General features: G+C 37.1%; 1 protein-coding gene across 4 annotated transcripts in view; it reads right to left on the bottom strand.

Moving 5' to 3' along the window:
* SPIRE1 (spire type actin nucleation factor 1) overlaps positions 1–22,609 on the bottom strand; it is a 113,095-nt gene that overhangs the window by 21,291 nt on the left and 69,195 nt on the right. For 2 of the 4 annotated variants that reach the window (XM_072998786.2, XM_072998788.2), the window contains exons 5-10: positions 19,097–19,180; positions 16,589–16,753; positions 15,557–15,643; positions 13,548–13,677; positions 9,136–9,177; positions 912–1,081 (exon numbers count right to left, since the gene is read on the bottom strand). In XM_072998786.2, the coding sequence (XP_072854887.2) occupies positions 912–1,081; positions 9,136–9,177; positions 13,548–13,677; positions 15,557–15,643; positions 16,589–16,753; positions 19,097–19,180 (678 nt within the window). The remainder of the gene's footprint in view (positions 1–911; positions 1,082–9,135; positions 9,178–13,547; positions 13,678–15,556; positions 15,644–16,588; positions 16,754–19,096; positions 19,181–22,609) is intronic. The other 2 variants (XM_072998787.2, XM_072998789.2) reach the window with 1 other exon arrangement.

Here is a 22,609-nt window from a genome sequence, read left to right as displayed (position 1 = left end):
CTGGAGTGATGTGGTCAAATTTACTTGCACTCACTATCAGTCTGGCTGCTGCATTCTGGACCTGCTGAAGTTTTCAGGTTAGACTTAAGGAAAGCCCCACATAGACAGCATTGCAGTAGTCAATCCAGGGCCTGCACCAAAGTCCTGAGGGAGTTCTCGTCTAGGTAAGGGTAAAGTTGGGTGATTAGTCTAAGCTGGTTAAAACTGATCTGGACACAGCTGCAATCAGGGACTACCAAGAAAGAGGTGGGTCCAGAAGAATGCCCAAGTTATCCACTTGATCCCTAAACTGGAGGGAAATACCATCCAGCCTAGGGACCACCACCTCTAGCCTATTACAGGTCCCCCTCAGGAACAAAATCTCAGTTTTGTCTGGGTTCATTTTAAGCCTGTTAGCTCCGGTACATTCCAGTGTTCAGGCAACACTGAAGCATCTGAGGCATCCACCGCAGAGATGATAATGGAGAGATAGTGTTGTATATCATCAGCGTACAGCATTTTTAATTAGCCTAAGCTAATCAAATTTCCCATGCCATTTTTATAACTATTATCCACCTTTAAAAACCTTTCACGTGCATTCCAATAATCAGGTCCCAAGTTGCACTGGAACTTCCAGAAGGGAATAAGTTTTGCTAAAGTAACTTCACTCCTTCCCCTTCCCTTCTCCTCAGCTGAAACCAATTCTCACTAATTAGCTTGGTACCAAGAAAGAGAGCTGGCAGGAGTGTTTTATGACCTTGGAAACACCTTCTCATGCTGATAAGACACACCTCGCCAAACCTTCCAATTAACAGGTAATTTCTCCCTCTCTCTTCTGGCCTACCCATCCCAGCACAAGCTAAGAGGCTTCAGTTTCAAAGGCAGCTGAAACCATTATCCCCTCATTTTCCAGTATCTTGACAACACCCTACCTCTGAATCTGAGCTGTCCAGTTCAGCCAGAGTGGGAGCTTTCAACAGTCTCTTCCGTTGTACTGTCACCTTAACAGTGTCAATGCCATTGACGTTTGCTTCTGACACTCTGCTGCCATTTGCTACACAGATTTCTGACATTTTTTTGGAGGCCTCTGGTTTGGAGACATCTAGGAAAAAACCCAAATATTTTTGATTGTATGTTAGAAGAGATGAGACACACACAATATTTTTATTTTTTCTAACAGCACAATTAATGCATTTTACATATATAAGCTATTTTTTCCTATAAAGTACAGACATTGGTGTGTAAAACAGATGTGATTGACAGAAGAGCATTAGTGGAACCGAAGTGGAGAATACATGGCTTTCACAAATATACACTGTATTTTAATAAATTATTTCACTGTAATTATATATTAGTACTGCTAGCAGATAATCAAATAAATGAAATATTAAGATGCATGGATCACAGTTATCCGAACAAGCTGTTGTGTCCTTTAAAATCTATGGCTAAAAGCCCCTGCAGCTTTTATTCTGTCTTTCCACTAAAGTCCACTAGATGCAAGACTTAATTAGAGACTTCAAAAAAATCTGCAATCATATGGAAAAGATTATATCGAATGATTGATCTGTGAAATATATAGTGTTTAATGGCTTTATCATATGATATTCTACTTATATATTATAAGTTAATGTGAGTTTCCTAAGTCATTAACAGAATGATGCTAAAAATAAAACCCAAATGGTGGTGTTTGGTAGGAGCCCCACTGGTAGAAAGGGCTTGTGGACTAAGTCAGATAGATCAAGCTCAGATTTTATTTGGACATTCTGTTCAACACAGATCTACCTTGGAAAAAATATCATATAGCAGCTGTAAAATTAGTAGGGGCTGAAGAAGCAGGTTGTAACCCATGTAAGCACACAATGATATACTGTAAATTTGTTAGATTTCAAGATACCAAAATTATTGTTTTTGTTACTCCTGTAACAGACTAACACAGCCACCTCTCTGAAAAATCAGTGATAAGATTGTTCTGAAATTATAAGAAACAGAAAGCCAGGAATTTAATACTTTTCTTGTGTGGTCTGCCTAACAATCCTAAAAGCTAAGACCTCACAAAGTGTTTCTAGGAAGATGAAGCTACAAAGTAATGTGTTATCTAGTTCAAGATGCTAAGCTTAAGATATATATGATTTTTATTAGAGTTTTTTAGATTGATTGACAAATGCTTGGTTATTAAAAAGCTTTTTAAAAGTTTAAAAATATATTAATTTTCAGCCTATTAGAATATGGCAAAATTTTAGTTTTCTTGTGAAGTTGCTACTATAGAAGAACAACCATTGGACACAATTACATTTGTCAGAATCTAATTATTTTTAAATAAATGTTTTTGTAGAATTTTTTTTTGCTAAATTAATATTTTATTTATGTTATTCCTATGGCATGATTAGATGTTAAATAAAATAATATTTGAGATTAAGTACTTTGGTGGATAAAATTACCGTATTTTTCGCTCCATAAGACGCACCTTTCCATAAGACGCACCAATTTTTTAGGAGAAGAAAACAGGAAAATATAATCTGTTTTCTTCGCTCCATAAGACGCACAGACTTTCCACCCCCCTGTTTTCTGGGGGAAAAGTGCGTCTTATGGTGCGAAAAATACGGTAAATGGACTACATTAATAGAGGACATGGTGAACGATCTATTTTCTTGCAAATTTCACAAGAAGCCAAGGATCTTATTTGTAATCTTACAATAAGATTATACACTATTATGTTCAAACTTCAAAAAAAGAAACATAAAGATTCATCAAATCCCCACTGATTCATTGGCCTTACTCCAGATATTTACTATGGTAAACAATAGGATTTAACTCAGCATATGTTATCTCTTGCAGATCCATATGTATACAGTATTTAAAAGTTCTCTCAGGAGTGGCACCATTCTCTGGAATTCTTTGCCTAAGGTTCCCATTGCTGATGGCATTTTGAAACAGAGCCAAAAAATATCTGAACAAGGATGAAGATTGTTTGGGGGATTAAAACCTATAGCTGACAGGCTGATGCGACAGATCTGTGAAACTCTGTTAAACTCTAGTGAGCTTAACTTTGTTTTAGAATGAATTTCATTGTTGTTTTTAGCATCCTTGGGACAGGGTGGTCTGCCAGATTGAAAGGTCTGTTATACAAAAGCTGTCTGACACTACAATGGTTGCTCGAATTCTGCTCTGGCTAATCAAAATAGACAATGGATTTCAGCACCATCTCAGAAGAAATTGAGAGAGAAATGGCCGATCATCTCTGTCTATGCTCTGAGAATTTACAGAGGAAATGTTAGGCATCAAAATGATCACAACGGAAATTATTAATTATGTACTGTATATGTTAGGGACAAAGAGTTTTCACACTAAAACTAGCCAACTGGCCTTGTATACTAAACACTACAAATACACACGCACATGTTGGTTACTAGTTCTCTCCTCAATATGAGACTCTGTGTTTGTCTGGAATCAAATGTTCAGCTCCAAGCATGGCTAGCTCTCCCATTAGCCAAGTGAAGGAGGCATGCCTGCCAATTAGTGTCTTATTCTGTTCTTGCTAATATTACTGTTCTGTCTCAGGCAGCAACATGTATTGGGTTGTAGTACTGAGCAATACAAAATATAATCACTTTAATAAGAAACACAATATGCTAAGCCTCCATCTAGGGGGTGAGGAAGTTTAAAACACAGTAAAATTTAATGAACTTCTATTTTTGTTGAGAATGGAATTTGCACAAAATGTGGCTACTAAAGCAACGAGGCTTTGAACTGAAGTGGCAGAAGTGTACCAGTTGCTGCATGCAGTTCTTTAAGCTAGAGGAAGTGAGGCTGAGGTGACATTGTAGGAAAGATGAGCAATCCAAGAAAGGCTAGTTTATTAGAATAAATTTTGGGTCATGTGTTTGTAAAGATTTTGACTTACATACATTTGTAAAAAAATGCCTCTTGCACTATTACATATATCTTTTACTGCTTTTCAGGTTTAAGTCAAGTCTAAGAACTAAGAGCACAATATCTTTAGATAAATAAAAGCAATACTGAAAAACTGAACAAATTCAAAAAGGTACTCTGTCATGCCTTGCATACAAAATACTGGATGAAAAATGATTAATTATGGGAAAAAGGAGAATTGGGTCACACCCCCTTTTACAATAAAAGGTATATTTCTTTGATTTACTGCATATAGCACAACAGCATATAGCACAACAGTCTATCACCATCATTACCATCTTAGAACTACAGAGCTGGAAGGGACCCTTATGAATCATCAAGTCCAGGCTCTATCAAGGAAGAATAGTGGGAAACTGAACTCTCAGCCACTGTTTCTGCAGCCAGATACCTAAACCACTGAACTATCCTGCAGTTCTTAAATTACTGACCTAAAATTACTGTAAATGCAAAGTTCTTTTTCACTGGAATCTGAAACAGTAATTACTTCATTTGATATAAACTACATTTGATCAGACAAAGCAGCAATTGTCACTTCCACTGTCAGTAGTTTCAAGAGAAACAGCAATTTTGGCTGTAGAACACACATATCTCATGATGGCAAGATTTTAAAAAGCTATCATATTCTATCAGAATCTTTAGAGAAAAAAGCCAAGTTTAATACTGTGCAAGCTGACAAATGTCTATTCATCTACAATCTACATTGTTTTGAATGGCCAAAATACTACTGGATAGTTACACACTTGCAAGAGGAACTGTAGAAGTTCCACAGCCACTTGTGGCTAATGAAGGTGTGTCATCAGGTATACATCAATCAATAATGGCCATGATTCTCTTTGTATATGCATAGACCTCCACTAGGATTCTGGCTATAGAGACTTACTTACTTAGAATAAGTATACAGAATTACAGGCTTACAGCACACATCTATGAATGTATATTTAGAAGCTAAATTCCACCAAGTTTAGTGGGATTGTTCCTAGGTAGGTAGGTAGGTATGTAGGTAGGTGTGATGTTTACCACGTGGCCCCTGCTTGTTTCACCAAACAAAGCCTCACACCACATTCCCTTCTGCTGCCACCAGTTGACCTCTGTTAACACCCTTTAATTAGAAAGATTGAGGTCCAAACTGAGTATAAAGTTGAACAGCACAGGTTTATTGATTACAGTTCGCTTATACAGGTTCTTCTCAGACTTGAATGTATTCATTAGATTAGTAATAACTTGTTTCACTCTTAACTTTCTTAGCTCTCTGTAAGTTCCATGCTCTTAACTCCTAACTCTGCCACTCTCTAACTACCACACCACAGACTAACTTCTACTTCAGACTCTCATCTCTGACTCTCACTGACTGAACTCCTCTAGACTCTGACTCACCCCTCCCTTCTAGTTTATCTGGCTCCGCCTCCCAACAGCTCCCATTGTACATGCAAATAACGTACTATATGAACCAATGCAGGGTGATTGCCACTGCAGGTAGGTAGGTATAGGATTACAGCCTTATTCTCTTAACAAACGGTAGGCTGGGACATTTTGGTACCAGTGAGTACCACTGATAGATAAAGCAAGATAATACAAAATCAAAATAAAATTCACCTTTCCCCCCAGTTTCAGTTATTTCACTAAACAAACTAACAAAGAATGTACATAATATCTGAATACTGTATAAGGAAGCTTATAACTCATATGGTGTTTGCACTCATGATGAGCTTTCATGGACATGCAACAGAAGCCATTGTATAGTATACATTGTAATACACACTGAATAATATACATTGTTTGTCTAGAGGTGCAGAAAATTTGTAAAGGACAGAGCCAAAGGAAAAGGAAGAAGAAAGCTTCTCAGAATTAGTACAGATTTCTCCTTTACATTAAAAACATTAGAAAAATGTGAAATGTGTTTTCAGATTGAGTACGTTTTGTAGCTAGTCCCGACATTAAAAAATTAGAAATTAGTTACTGGGATAAGCCATGTGTATGCCTTTGTTTAGAAAGTGTCTTGGATTAAACATATTCATGTTATAAATGTCAAGTATATTTGCATTTAGACTGCATTTATGAAGGATAAAGACCTACTAAACTCTATGGAGCTCATTTCTTAATTGAAATGCTGTATATAGGATCACATTGTTATTCCCATCACAATTCCTTTGTCCTAGTTTGAAATATAGCTGTTCCTGTTTCCTAATAATAAATTCCATGACTGTCAGAGAAATTAAGTAACCTTATATTTCAGATGATAAATAGGCATGGTGAGCATGGCAAGCCAATTCTGGAGTAGGTACTGTATTACAATACTGGAGAAAACATATCTTTTAAATTAACTTTATCCCCTGGCACTTGGTTCAAATTCACTTTCCTAGGGCTGGACTCTAGATATCAAGTCCCCTAATTTGTGTTTGTTCCAACATGAGACTACAGTAGTGGTATATTAGTGGTCATTTGGTCTTCGTTCAAGTACTTATTTATAGTTAAAATCTCTGTTTTGGCTAAGTAGCTTAATACTAGGAATTGTGAACTAGTATCACAAAATATTCGCTTAATCTTTTCAATTTCCACAAACAGCGTCCTCACTCATTTGTTGGGATACAAAGACTCATTACCATCTCCTACGGAATAAGAGTTCCATAGTGATGAATCTTTTAAATTATTAATGACTGAATCTTTCTGTTACAGCTGGTCACATCAAGAAGATGAATGTAGTCTATCTGAACCATTTGAAGATCAATTGACTAACTTCCTGTAGGTTACATCTAGGCAATAATGACTTTGTTAGGGGAGCAATCCATTTCCTCCACTTCTTGTAACCTTCTGCATCCTTGTTAGAATCATAATTAAAGCTAAAATAAAAGGACTTGTAACATTTATTACTAAACAGGCAGCAAGTAGTACATTATATCATGATATATAATGAATATTAAAATACTGTTGTAATCTTCTTTTATATAAATCCACTCAAAAATAAGAAAACACTTTTCAGGTAGCAATACACTAAATATTCCCTATGTTAAACTCCAGGGACACCCGCATATGTGCTGAAGTGATATGTGCCAAGCACTCAGTGGCTGTTGGTGCAACTGGAACTCAGGTCTTCTGGAAGTAAACAATTACAGCAGCTAAGGCTTTGGAATTCATGCTGTTGGTAGCCCAATACAGGGAGGCTGGTTTGCAGGGTGGCAGGCAATGTGAAGTGGAAGGAAGAGGCTTAGAAAGTCTGTACTAATGTATGTCACACTGATTCAAGGGATCTACTCTAGATGGAACTAATAATAGGATTTAGACCTTGGTGTATCTTCTAATCCCTTATTCCCCATTCTTACTAACCTACTGTAAATGAAACTGTTGTGGCTTTGAGTGATTTCTAAGTTATGGCGATCTTCATAGGGTTTTTGAGATATGCAAGATGTTTAAAGAATTATTTACCATTGGTGTTTTCCCAGTGAATCTCCATAGCCCAGCAGAGATTTAAATCCAGGTCTCCGGAGTCCAAGTTGGACACCCTATCCACTGTGCCACACTGGCTCTCAAAAGCCAGTGTAGCATAAAGGAAAATATAGTAATAGAATGCCTGTAAACCGTTTTCTCAGAAAAAGTGGGCCTTTTCTCTCTATCATGGTGGACAGACAGATTCTCTTGGTCTTCCAACTGTCATTCTGATGGTTAACATAGGAGTCACTCATTTCAGCTGTTGGCCTTCTAGCATCTGAAAGAATGTGATTGGGCAGAACAGCTGTAACTTTTCTTTTTCATCCTTTTGAGAAATGATGCCCACATTTGCTAGCAGTTTCTTACTGCACAACTATCACAAACTGCAGAAAAAAATATTCACTGTGTTCAAACCATATCAAACTCCTTCCATGCCCTAAAGAAACTTTTTTATATACTTTCATATTCTGCAGACTATACCTGTATCTTTACAGCTCTTTGTAATCTTGCCCCAGTCTCAGTCTTTATTTATTATTATATCATTCTTCATGATCTTCACTGCTTTAATCTCAACCAGTTTCAGTGTACTAAAGAACTTTTGTACTTAATCATAATTTCTGCATCATAAACTTGGAAGCTCCTCCCCAAACATGCTATGGGGTGCTGTGTTTCTTCTTTTCTTCCTATTTTCCGCTGAAATTCAATATTTTCCATGAGGTTCTCCACTTAATTTGTTAATCCTTGTCTCAACACAATTTTTTAAAAAAAACGCAATTTGTTTTTCTACATCCAAATTTGTAATTCAGGCTTGTGGTGATAATATGCTATGCCATGTCTTCCCACAAACATATTGAATTGAGCCCATCAATATGCTTCTCAAAAGGTCAATTGAGCTGAAGAGCCAGACAATGAAGAACCATCATGTTTCTGTGTGAACCACATGCGTGTTATAGTACTAAACTTTTAAAAACAAGAAAAATAAAATAAATACTGTAAGGGATCAAGCAAAACCATCACAGAGTTTAAATCTGTAATTTGTTATAATAATGTGGTGTAAAGGATACAGTATGTAACGAATTACATTACTAGAAAGCAGGAAATTTCTGCTGAAATGACTGCATAAAATCATATCATGAAAATTCTCCCTCCCATTCCTTTCTACATGAGAAATCTCTTTTGCTGTTACATTTTGAAAATGTAAATCCACAGTTCTAAAACTGTTCTAATGATGGCCATAAACTGTGGTTTGATTTGGTTTGGTGCAAACTATAGCTGGACAAAAATCAAGGGCAGATATATAGTTACCCTGGTTAATTCTGTACATGAAAGAAAGAGGGAATTCAGATGCAAAAGAGAGAGAGGAATTCATAATCCTGAGTCACAATTAGTAGATCCAGGCAGCATCATGCTTACAGTCAGTTGAAGTATTGTTCAGTGTCGTGGGCAAACTCGATTGTGGTTGAGTTGGTATGGTGTAGTGATGGAAGTACTGGTAGTGATGGAAGCACTGGTATGGTGTAGTGATGCAAGCAGACCTGTATAAATGCTTTGTGAGTCTATTCTGAAAACTTTAAGACATAGGTATTCACTACAATGTTGTGCCTGTTATGCTCTTATCTATTTGAACATGTTTCTTTCTTTCTGTTTTTTACTTCCCAGATGGTGTTTAAATGGATCTTAAGCTCTAAGAATTGGAAAGTGACTGTCAGATTTCTTCCTTACATGACATGTCAACAAACAAATGAAATGGAATACATTTTACATTCATCACAAGAATCACGTCAGGTGCTGTAGCACTTTTACCTGACAAGTCAAAACTGTAAGACATGCTAAGAGGCCGGATTGCTGGAAAAAAAAGAAAGGAAAAAGAAATAAAAATGACAAAAGAAAAACAATACTGTTGTTAAGGCAATAAAAGAAACAGATGGTTAATTTTAGGAGAGGCATTAGACTGTTTTATATAGGCTAATCTAAATCTAAAATGGGTCAAACACTTCTTTACAGAATTGAAGGTGTAAAAGTGAACACTGCAACAGCATTACTGGAGGATAAAAATAACATGGATCCAGATCTGCACAGAGCTTGGCAAAATTGACTTTTCGGACTATAACTCACAGCATGGTCTGTTAATTATGCTGCCTGGTAGATTCTGAGACCTGTAGTCCAAAACAGGGACTTCTGCAAGCTCTAGACCCTGTTGTTCCTCATACAGAAAGGCTCCTTTATAGAAGTCGCTTAGAGACCACTAGGAAATGGAGAAAATTATGTCTGTCCATTTCCCTTACCCTACTACAGCTCTATTGCCACCTAGAGGTACAGGGAGACGTGAAGAGGAAATAGGCAAAGTTCACCTTCCCACTTCCCACTGTGGGAGTATCCAGTTGGTTTGAGTTGCATTCTTCTGAATCCAGATTAATAAACATCTGAATCCTAATGTACATTTCTGTAAATAAAGCCCAGTTTATTCACTCTCCATTCAAACCAAGGAATTCCCCACTCTTGTGGTATTTCAGGAACATGAATGTTTTTAAAAAATCCTTAAAGCCTGTAGAGTCCTCATATACTGTTTGTGTCATATTCTTGCCAATGCTGCATATCAGGGATGCTGGTGTGCAGATGCCTGGCACACTGGAGCTATACATGAGATAGCCTTTTTAAAAGTTAAACTGCTGCACACGTGCTCTAACATAAATAGGAGCATTCTTGCAGGCCTTGCAGACAAAGACAAACACCTTCTGTATTGTTCCGAAGTGACAAAGAGTTTAGTAAATTTGTTTATCATGGTTATATGAAACTGCATATACATATTTAAGGATGCATTAATACATGTTTCTGTTACATCATTTGTGCACAAAGCGATGAACAGATCTGTACATTTATATGCCTTGATTGTGTGCAATCCTATTTTCCATAAGAAAATTATATTACTGTAGGAAATGTGTCATTTGAACTGACTCTGTAAGTACTTAGGATCATTGATAAAAGTAAAACAAAACATAAACTGCAAAACACTGAGAACTTCTACTGTAATAAAAGAACAAGCAGTGGGAAGAAAAACTATATCATTACATTTCTGCAAGCTGAAATACTCATATAATTTTAAAAATTAATCTCCTATTGTCTATGATTTAAGAAAGAACTGCATACAAATCAGTTTTAGCCATTTAACGGCTTAATAAAGACTGCATTTTGCTGGTTGTTAAAAGGCTATAATTTTAATTTTACCTGAATATAAAATGCAATAGTGATAAATATTTAAATTAAATTCAAAGGCAATATGTAGGTCACATGGGTGTTAGATAAGTCATCCTATATAAATGTTACAAAATATATAACAGTTTAGATTTATTATTTTTCTCCTCATGCAATTAAATCTTTGAAAGCAGATGTAGTAGGCATGCATAATATCTGCACTCAAAAGGGTCTGGTTGATTTGCCTCTGTACGGATATATGTAGTACCCCAGCTCTAATTCTAATTCTAAATTACTAAATATTAAAAAAGACTATTCTTTCTTTCTTTCTTTCTTTCTTTCTTTCTTTCTTTCTTTCTTTCTTTCTTTAACTTATATGCCACCCACTCTACCCAAAGGTCTCTGGGTGGCTTACAATTAAAATTCAATTAAAATACAATAAGAGATTAAATGATTAAAATACAATTAAAATTGCCATCAGGACCCACAGTTGATGTTACTTCAATTAAAAGCCTTCTGGAACAGGACGGTTTTGACCTGGCACCGAAATTTCATCAACGTCAGCGCCAGACAAATTTCAGTCGGGAGAGCATTCCATAGTCTGGGGGCAGCTGCCGAAAAGGCCCTTTGTCTACAAGCCATCCCTCTTACCTCCTTGAGGGACGGCTCTTTCAAAAGGGCCCCCTGGCTAGATCGTAATTGCTGGGTAGGCTCATATGGAAGGAGGCGGTCCTTCAAGTATCCAGGGCCCAAGCCTTCAAAACCATCCAACTATCCCTCTTTGTAACAGAATGATCTGGCTGAAAAACAATTTGCCATTTTCCCCTAAGGGGAATTAATTTCTATAAGGGGGCCACATGAAAAATCTGAACTGTGTTCGGGTGCCGAACCAACTTTACTTAAAAATAAAATAAAACAGTGATGTTATGGTTGTTTTTATTTTAAACTTGTTAATCTTCACAAATACTAAAGAGGTTTTTTGCAGTATGTTAAAGATAAGCAACTGATCAACTTTAGACAAAAAGTTATAAATGGTTTTGATGTTCAAAACTGTCCACAGGCCGGACAGGAGCGGCTTGTGGGCCGTATGTGGCCCTTGGGCCGCACTTTGCCTAGGTCTGCCCTAAGGGCTTCCTCAACATGCATCTTTCAAGGGCTTAAAATTCATTCATTTTTCCAGCACAGAAATATAAACTCAGTAGTTATATTATGATGGTAACTTAGTGGGGAATAATTTCAGTCCTTTTGCTCTGTCTTTGAATTTTTACAGTTTTTGGAGTATGGACTCGCAAATTATGAAGAAGGAATACTACATGACTCAAGTGGTGGCTTATATGCATCTTCTACATCTGCCACCTCTCACTTTGTTGTAGATTTTTTAAAACAGATCTTTAGGTGTTCTTAAGAAGTACTTAAAATCCAAATTCAAGCTTTTGCGAGCCATGAAAGTAAATGTGATTTTAAGAAGTTCTAATTGTGATGGCTTTCTTAAATTAGAACCAAAACTAATTACTTTTAAAAGAAACGTCCTAATGTCTCTTATAACAATTCCCGAAGATGACCACAGAACTACAGGAGGAATGACTGAATGGTTTGAGTAAAGCTATCAAGTAAGTTCATCTGAAACAGCAATTTTCTGGCTTTCAAGTCATAATCTTCACCAGAGAAATCAGCCTATAGTAAGATTTAGTTGCAGAACCTATATAGTACTAGGTCTAAAGCAGTGGTGCCCAACCTTGGGCCTCCAGATGCTCTTGGACTACAACTCCCAGAAGCCTTCACCACCATCTCTGCTGGCCAGGATTTCTGGGAGTTGAAGTCCAAGAACATCTGGAGGCCCAAGGTTGGGGACCACTGGTCTAAAGTATGGGCATTCTATATTGTCATCCGTACAGTTCTAAACAATGTTGCGAAATTTCAGGCACCTGCAATGTACAGGACAGTTTAATGGACAAAAAAGGAGCTGAGACAATTGGAATTTTCAGTGGTTTCTAGAAATATAAGATGCATACAATTAACCCTAACCTTAACCTTACTGCTAACTTTCAATACACTAGAATTCTCATGGGATCAGAAAACACACTCACTCAGAGTATGGCTTTTTATTCTGATGGATGAGAGTTGAAAGCACTCAGATAGCTTATCATTTCTTTTAGACAATGGTAGTCTCTGAAAAAGCAAAGAATCTGGACCAGCTGATCTTTTTATTAGGCTGAAAATATATGTGCAATGAATCAAAGAAACACAATCTAAAAAGTCATGTTATGTGGGTGAGGGACATAGCTTCTCCCACAGCTGTTCTGTTCTGAGACCTTTTTAAAAAAAAGTGTTATGCTCAGAATTTGTGTAATCCATATTTGGAGTACTTATACAGTGTTTTTTCCCATGAAGTATCAAACATCAACAGAGAAATCCTTTCCTTTATGTCAATGTTCCATTATTTCCAAAACATTTTTTCCATTTAGTTGTTGGGATAATATGTGTTATCCTGTCTACTGCAGCAGCATGCACATACCCTGAATTTTCTTATAAGCCAGAAAACAGAATAGAAAAGAACACACTTCCTTTTCTTCATCCCTTCACACATGGATTTCATATCACAATTCAAATTGTCTTTGAATGGAAACTTGAAGGACCACTGAGCTAACACTACAGGGAAGCTGGAGCATGCTTCATTTATTGTTTGATAAGCCCCAAATGTTGATTAGAAATTATAGAAACATACAATTAACAACACGATACACAAAAACAATTTTCTGTGCTTATACTGCAGCTTTCATATCTATAAGGGACAGAAAATTCACGTGTACTCATCACGTCCTAAAATTAAGTTTTATTTTGGTTTTATTCAGTATCAGATTAGAAGGATATTTTTTGTTTCTAGAAAATCACTTCTTGTATATGTGGCAAAAGTCTGCTATGTGAGAAAGTAACACTGAAAGATTAATGCAAAGATGAGAAAAGTGGGATACATCTGTTAATATACTGTTTTTGTCAACTAATATCAAAATCAAAATACTTACCTAGCCTGCTACGTCTGATTTCATTGGGAGAAACAGGTCTCAGCTTTCTTTCAGACTTGATTTCCTCCAGTATTCTCTCATGCAGGCTACGTGGTCGTGGTGGGGTTGGTTTCAGTTTCCTTGCAGACACCTAGGGAATATTAAAGTACTGTGTGAGATTTACACCACTAGTGATGCTTATCAATAGATTACCATTACTGTTACATAAGCTGGATAGCTAGATTAGTATGTTTCCTATAACTCCTATGTTAACCATCAATCATAAAAACTTCAGTCTCATAGAGTACGGCAAATAGAATTTTTAATATGCTTCTGTTAACTGTGTATTAGCAATTTTCTACATATAAACAGCTTATTATAATTCACTGTTTTATACCTTGGGCTGAGGACTAAAAAGATCTGTATGCAAAATATTTGACTAGGCAGATCTTCTTTTTCAGTGGCAAGCCTAACATCTCATGGTATGCTACTTGGAGAAACTATAATTTTTGAGGTTTTTCTGGAGAGCTGCCAGGCAGAATGAAAGGCCACATATTCTGTGCTTTGTATGTCAGACTTACCTTACACAAACTTAGTATGCAAGAGATAATGCCAACAGAGATTTCTCAATTTATGACAATTTGCCCCGCTAAAATTATGCCCTTTTGAGTGACAATACAACAGTATTTCAGCCAGTAAGTGAATTAACCATGTACTGTTCACTAATTAGGAAAAAGCAGTATTCAGAAGCATATGAAGCTCCAGTCTGAAGGCACCTAGAACTGAGTGCATTAGTAGCATTCATTCATTGTGTAAAGGGAAATATTCTGTCATTCAAAGTGAATACATTTCTATTACAGAATTGCTAAAAGACAAAGTCCAGAGCAGAAATAATAAAATTTATGTTCATACAAAAGAAAAACAGCAATAACTATGAACTACTTAAAAGAAAATAAAGACCAAGATTTAGTAAGGTACACCTGCTGACAGAATTGCTTCTGTTAGTGGAACTGAGAAGAGCGAACTCTCCTTCCCACCAAAAGCCTTTTATGCTCTCCAAGAAATGGCTCTGCAAGGCTTGGATCCAGTTTATGAAAGGTGTTGACTCTGCTGAGGACTATAACAAAGGGAAGGGGATGGGGGGAAAGTTCTTCCACAGGGCCAATGCATTTAGGCTGCATGAAGGTCACAATAAAATTGTCTCTATACAACTGAAGGCTAAAAGATGGATATAACACAATAAAATTCATTGAACCTGAACTAGATCTATTTTAACAATCTGATTTTACATAACCTAATCCCGTGCCTCGCCTACTCTCCTTGAAATGGTCAATACAAATGTGTTCACATTGTGGTAGAAATTGTGCATTCTTAATGTGGAAGATAAACTATTACCTGGCCTTCACATCTGAGATTAAAAAGTTGTGTGTTGAAAACTCAGTATGAAATTACACTTTCAAAGGGCAAAACAGGAGATTATGGATGAAATCATTTATTTCCTTTTATCTATAGATAAATAGGTGCCAAAGATAGTATTAAAGCGTTACAGAATGCGGACACATAGTCTGGCAGGAATGAAAACCTCCCAGTTAGCTAGAAATAGACTTAGTCCAAACAGTTTTGTAAGGAAGTTCTTCTATTAAGTCCAGAGGGAGTTTTCTTATTGCATACAAGAGAAACAAATCAAAAGTGCAATTGCTGGTGTCACTGCACAGTCAGGGTGTGAGAAAATACGACACTGTCTGGGTAGGACTTGGTCATCGAAGAGAAAGGAAGGGTATAAAATCCAGCATAGGAAGACTTACAGAGAACAATATAGGAATCAGATCAGAAAGTAATCTGTGGAGTTTATTTTAAAAGAATTCCTAGAATTGTTTTTCATTTTAACTATGCATCTTAAGGAGGAAGGGGTAGATGCTGTGGTTATGGTTACAATCTAAGCGTACTGAAAGCAGGAGGACTGAAATGTATGTAATGAAAGCAAAGTGCATAAAAAACTGTCTTTACTAAAAAAAAATTGAAGTACATACTGGATTTAATGGTGGTCGAGACCGAATAAAGTCCAAGATAATTTCATGGGCACTCTTTTTTAATCGTGGAGGAATGTCTCCATTGACCTGTAAAGTAAAGAAAGCTCTTTTTTCCCTTTTTCTTGGCAAATCCACATTATATAACAACTAACAATCCAAGCAAGGCAGTCTTAATCTAACATCATTACAGAAATGACTTAACAGTTTTCAGTAAGTTAAGAAATGTCATAGAGAAGATCATTACATTTGAACTTAAGAACTTCCTTGCTCAGCACTCCATCCACTACAATTGCCAATAGAAAGAAAGCACAGTAGGAACAGCTTTGGTTATTACAACTGCTGATGGTGCTCCCCCTTTAATTTCTTTTGCAGCTGACCTTGCTTGTGCAGAACAGGCTTTTCATAGAATCACAGAATTAGAATGTTTGGTGCGGAAAAAGGAGAGGGCCTTTTCTGTTGCTGTTCCCAGATTTTGGAACTCCCTCCCACTGGAGGCCAAGCTGGCCCCATCTTTGCTGTAATTTTGTAAGCAGGCAGATTTTTCTCTTTAGGCAATCTTTCCTTCAGTGACTGGCTGCCTGAGTGGGGTTTTAAATGGAATGCTGTGCTTTACTGCTTTAAATATATTTTTGGTGCAGCTTTTGTTACCATTTACATATCTACATAATAAACTCACACCTCCAAAGATACCCATGGTACAGAAATTTTGAACACATGGCTTCATTTTTGTCTAAATATATACAGTGTAATATAACCATCCCTGAGAATAAGAGGCAAAGAGACAATAGAGACAACAGACAGGCAGCAGATCTCTGTGCCACGTGATATCTACTTTACAAACAGAGGTAATCTTAAAGGCAGTTTTAGTGGGGGGGAAAGTAAGAAAAGCCACAGGGACTGATCTACAGAATTATGAGATTAAAGTGGCTCTTTAGTTATCAGACCTAGTTCTATGGCTATCGGGCAGAATCACATATCTGAAACACAGTGGAAGATGACATTTTCTTTTTATCTTATGCTGCCACAGCTTACCATAACCTTCCTTAATGTATATCGTTTGGATCGAATATCATCCATCAGCATCTCATATGGAGTGAGTTGATACTCTATGGGAAGAGGGTTATACTGACGTTCTTGAACCTTCTTTAGTTTCACACCATTTCGCAAGTCTCGCATGACCTGCACCCAGAATTGGGCCTGAAGAATCAAGAAAAAGAATACATCTTAGAATCCTTATTCAAATACTGGCCTATTCAGAACTGTGATGAGCTACATTAAATCAAAACAAGGACCAGAATTCTCTTAGTTACGTCTGCCAGCATACAGCAATAAAGGTAAACTCAGTAATGAATTGCCATATATTAAAAACTCAGCATTGGCATTTGCTGTTGTGCACTGGTTTGTGTGACTCTGTATGCAATAGCAAATGCCTATGCTGACTTCTTAACTTGTGGCAATTCACTGCTGAACTTTATGATGATTGCATTACACTAGTGAAAAAACTAATATGTATTCGTGAAGGCTTTCATGGCCGGGATCTAATGGTTGTTGTGGGTTTTTCGGGCTTCTTGGCCGTGTTCTGAAAGTGGTTCTTCCTAACGTTTCGCCAGTCTCTGTGGCCGGCATCTTCAGAGGACAGCAAACTCCTCTGAAGATGCCGGCCACAGAGACTGGAGAAACGTTAGGAAGAACCACTTTCAGAACATGGCCAAGAAGCCCGAAAAAACCCACAACAAAACTAATATGATTCTGTACAGTATTTTCTAATCTAAATAAATATAATGTATTTTTATTTTCTGCTTTTCTTTCCAAATTACAAAATTTTTAATTTTTAAATATAAGTTTAAAAATACAATTTAAAAAAATTATAAAATTTTGTGGAAGCTTTGTAAACTTCTATAAATATCTATGGACATATATAGCAAAGTATGCACAGATATTATATGATACTTTAGAGCACATACCTGTTTTTCTTGAGAACTCATATCTTATTCCTAAGTTTTTTTACATAACTAAGCATTTAGTTCTATCACCATTCATTGCTATATTAAGAACTTTCAACAAACAGAAAATGGCAAAATCCTGTTGTTTAATATAATGCATCAAATTAGAGTAGGCACACTGAATCACTGGAGTTTTGGTGAGTCAATTCTTCCATAAGTTCCACTGATTCAAATGGGCCTAGTTTAGTTGTGACTTACTACATTAAGCAACAAGATTCCATTCAATATTTTGAACCTCATATTGAGTCTGGAGATGATATCGGAGGACTAGATTGAATGATTTGAATCATGACAGGAACACTGCAAAGTCCAGCTCTGCCTAGAAATTTTGAAACAACACAACACTGCTCTTTTTTTTAACTCTGTTGATCATTTGCCCTGTGCGTGTTAAACTAATCAATGTCACTTTTCAGCCCTACCAAAGGATGAAGATAGTAGCAAAATGATGGTAAACTACATGTATAAGAAAAATTAGAAAAACATTATGTACCAAAGTTTATCATCATTGTTTATGTTTTAATTATTAGCTGTAATAGAACTTTCACCCTTGAGTGAACTGTTTACATCACACATACTGTATATTTAAAAAGTAGGGCAATACTTTTGTTTTTACAAAATGAACTACTCTAGTAGATACTGGAATAAGTACTTCTATTCTAAAAGTTATTTACTTATTCATGCCATTAACTCCTTTTATTTTCCAGTCAGTTAAAAAGAAAAACTTGTAATGACACCAAATAGTTCTTTACAAGACTACACAGGGGAAAGATAAAGCAATACTGTGATGTTTTAACTCATCTACTGGTATCATTTAGATGTGTTCAATGCCACTACCACAGAAGCAAGTTTCCTATTAATCCGTCATCATCCTCAATTACAAGTCTCTATTTCTTTAATTACTTTTAAACACAGTATGAAAAGTTATCAAAGCTTGTCTTAGCTTAGTCATCATTAATACTGCAATCTTCAGTATATTTACACAAACACAAAAATCCTACGGTATTCAATGAAACCTACTCCCTAGCAGCAAATAAGATGCTCAAAATGACATTCTTTGGAGTGAAGAAGCAAAATATTTCAGTGTTTGTTAGTTAAAAGTTTGTCTATTCAAAGTTGTGTTTATGGCAATATTTTACCACATCAGATTCTGTTCAACATTTCCCAACATAAAAAAACACACACAAAAAGCTAACACTGAAATGGGATTCAGTGCAGTACAGGGGGCTATAGACGGATGGGAAATGAGCAAAGCATAACCTTTACAGATGAAAGGAACCACCTCCTATACAATTTACTATATAAAATATGCATATAAAATCCAGTTTTGACACACTCTGGAAGTCCAATGCATTTCACTTTAATATTTCTAAACTAAAATTATGCACATCTCTGCCTTCTTTCAGGCAATTATATGCATGTACAGTATATCATAAAGAAATAATACATGAATAGTAAATGTTTCTCCTTCAAATCAATACAGAATATTTGCCATTATTCTCTTAACAACATTTACTACATTACTGAAAGGCATTCTTACCCAATCAGCATTTTTTAACTCATCAAGATCTGTGGTAGATTCATCATTTCCTCCCTGGTCCATTTCCTGCATCTTCTTCAAATTCTGTCAAGTAAAAAAAAGTTCAGTGTAAAAATCACCACTTATATTGCCCAAAGCTTCTAGGGCAGCGGCTCCCAATCTTGGGTCCCCTGGTAGTCTTGGAGTACAACTCCCAGGAATTCTGGCCAGTACAGCTAGTGGTGAACTCCTTTTGGGAGTTTTAGTCCAAGAACTTTGGAGAACCCAAGGTTGGAACCACTGCAACTTCAATACATTGCTTAGATTTTGTATAGCACTTTCAAATATTCAAAGCATTTCACATGCACTATCCAGCAGCAAGCTTTGTAGTAACCTTTAAAACACGCCATCTATATAAATATATTTTATAGTCAATTTTATAAACATCATCATGTGCTATCAAGCCAATTCTGACTTCTGGTGACCCCTTTCAGGATTTTCCTGGTTCAAGATACTCAGAGATAGTTTACCATACCTTTCTCATGGGAGCGTCCTGGGACTGTGTGGCTTGCTGGAGGCCACAGACATCTAAACCACTGAGCTGTCCAAATTAAACCACAAATTGCTGGGTCAGATCTTTTTAAAAATAGAATTGTACAGGGTACTCCAATGGCAAAGTACCAACATTTCCTCTCATTTTATGCCATGGCTGGGTGGGGACTCTACCCTGTACACACAGGCTTCCAGCCATGACCAGAATCATTTGGGTGGCAACAGTGGCTGCAGGTGCATGGCACCAATGCAGCACTGCATGTGAGTGCTATGCAATGTTCTGTCTAAGGATGGGAGAATCAAATCTAGCATTTTTATAGCTATCCTTTGAACCATTGGATCATCTAGGGCAAACTGGTTTTTGGGTTATAGGGAGTCCTCCCTACATATTTGTAAAGATTTGTAAACATTTCCTCCCTTCAGAGGAACATTTCGTCCCACAACATTTTTCTACGCTCAACAATAAACCACCCTCATGCTAAAACCAGTCAACCTGTGAACTCAGGAGACTATAAGGGAGCGCTCTGCCATTGCTGCTGCACAAAATTTTGCTGCAGAGCATGTAATAAGAGAGTCTTTATCAGAAAGAAGTAGCTTGATGTAAAATTCATCAGGTTTCCCTGGATATCTGAGAATAATTGGGCGCAGGAGGTCAGTGCACATACCTCTATAGAAAAGACAGTACAGTAAGACATTTTACTTACTTATTTACTTATTGAGCTTATATGCCGCTCATTTAGACATAGTCTACTCTGGGCGGCTCACAAAACACGTAATAAAAACAATTAATATGAAATATCAGTTTCCAACGTTAACACAAAACAAAATAGATAAAGATAAAGAGAGAGAATTATGTAGTGTCCGGAGGGAAGGCCTGTCTATATAACCAGGTCTTGAGTTGGTTTTTGGTTTTGAGTTGACCTACAATTTCTACTTGGCCATCGTTACATGGACACAGGCAATCCGAAATAGGTATATGTTGAAATTTTCCCTCCATGAGCTTAGTGGGTGAAACATAAAGTCTTGCTAATGTGAAGGCTCTTCTAGTGTTTGTTGCCATTGTGCTTGTCAAATATGAAGATATTGTAAAGGCATTATTAGTAACAACACTGTATTTGCCTGACCGGCTCATATGCTCTTGAAGTTCTATGTCCCAGGTTCTTTGTTTGAGTGCTGCTTTAGCATCGACATGCCCCATCGCCAAAAGAATGTTGGTGGAAAAACCTATTTGCCTTATTTCTTTTGTGAGTTGTAGTTTCCAGTCTGATTGAAAAGAGTCAAAAAGTGACATCTGTGCTAAGCCTTCTGAAGAGAAGCTTTAGCCAGTAATTAAACATATGGGCTTTGGCACATGCTCTTATGGCGATTAGGCCAGCCTCCAAATGAAGGGCTACATTAGGTGTACGGGGGGGGGGGGGTACAGTCAGAATAGATCTCAAAAATTTGGTTTGAACCACCTCAAGAGGACATAGGTCAGATAAAGCAAACAAATGACAGCCGAAGAGCATTTGAGCAACAACTTTAGCCTTGAAAACTTGAATGGCTGAGGGGATATTGTGACCCCCTTGGGTGTGAAAAAATCTTGTTAATGCCGCTGCACTTTTATGAGCATTCAGTGCTGCATACTTTATGTGGGGGCCCCAGGAACCTGAGACGTGAAAGATTATGCCCAAATATTTGTAGCTGGAAACCTGCTCTATGGGATAACCATTGATAACCCAATTGTGCTTCACCGTTCTTCTACTGACCACGAGAACTTTGGTCCTTTGGTAATTAATTACAGTAATAACTGCTCTTGATTAAAGTAGGAAGAAAGAACTCTCAAGAGTCTTCTCAGTCCCACATGTTAATGAGACTAGAACCATATCATCTGCACAAAGCAGGACTGATACATGATGTGAGTGCAGTTTGGGGGGATGATATTCAGGCTTAGATAAATCTTCAACTATATTATTAATACAGAAGTTAAACAAGGTGGGAGCCAATATACATCCCTGTCTGACCCCATTGAAAACTGGGACTGGATTGGATAGAACCTCAGCTGGATTACAGAGGACTCTCAGATAGGTATTTCCGTACAATCATCTCACTAGCAGAAGCAGCTGTCTGTCTATGTTCGTAGATTCAAATTTGGACCAAAGTTTATTTCTTGGGATAAGTTCAAAGGCAGACTTAAAATCAATAAAGGCTGCATACAAGGTGCCTCCTTAGGGGGAGGAGAATTTATGAGCAAGATGTTGTAAGATAAAGCCCTGATCCAAGGTAGCTTTCCTGGCCTAAATCCTGCCTGCACATCGGTCAATGTGTTTTCTGCTTGAAGCCAGTCCAAAAGCCTGCCCAGTAGATACCTTGCATACAACTTACTGATTGTACTAAGTAGGCTTATTGGACGGTAATTAGCTGGGTCTCCTCTATTGCCTCGTTTAAATATTGGTACTATAATGGCTAATCCCCAGTCCTCCAGAATACACACTGTATAATTAATACAGGAGAATAGGGAGGCCAGGCCTGGGGCCCACCAGTCCAAGTTGGCCTTCAATAAGTCTACTGGGATATAATCAACACCAGAGGCTTTACCCAATTTTGTCTGGCAAATTAATGAGGAGATTTCACCTGGAGTAAATTTTCGTAAGGTGTAAACAAATCTGAAGCACTCTCTGGATGCATATCATAAATGCTCTGGAAATACTGTTCCCAGACCATGGGGAGGATGCAACAGTCGGGTTTGGGAGAGTAGTCCCACATACTACCCTCCCTCCGCCACAATCCTCCAGAAGGAGGCTGAGTCCTTAAGTTTGGATGCTAATATCAGTCATCCCCATGTCCCTCTCTGAGCTTGATACTTTTCCCTCCTAAACAAGGCTTTGTAATTTTTCTTGAGTATAATCCAGTCTGGAGGAATCTTAGCCAGCTTCTATGTTTTGTGCCACATATATAGGGCTATTAGATCATGCTTTGCTGTTTTACATTCTGCATCGAACC

Source organism: Pogona vitticeps, chromosome 4 (genome assembly GCF_051106095.1).
Source record: "Pogona vitticeps strain Pit_001003342236 chromosome 4, PviZW2.1, whole genome shotgun sequence".
NCBI lineage: Eukaryota > Metazoa > Chordata > Lepidosauria > Squamata > Agamidae > Pogona > Pogona vitticeps.
The sequence above is the reverse complement of the archived record's forward strand: the minus strand, read 5'-3'. Positions and strand labels throughout refer to the sequence as shown.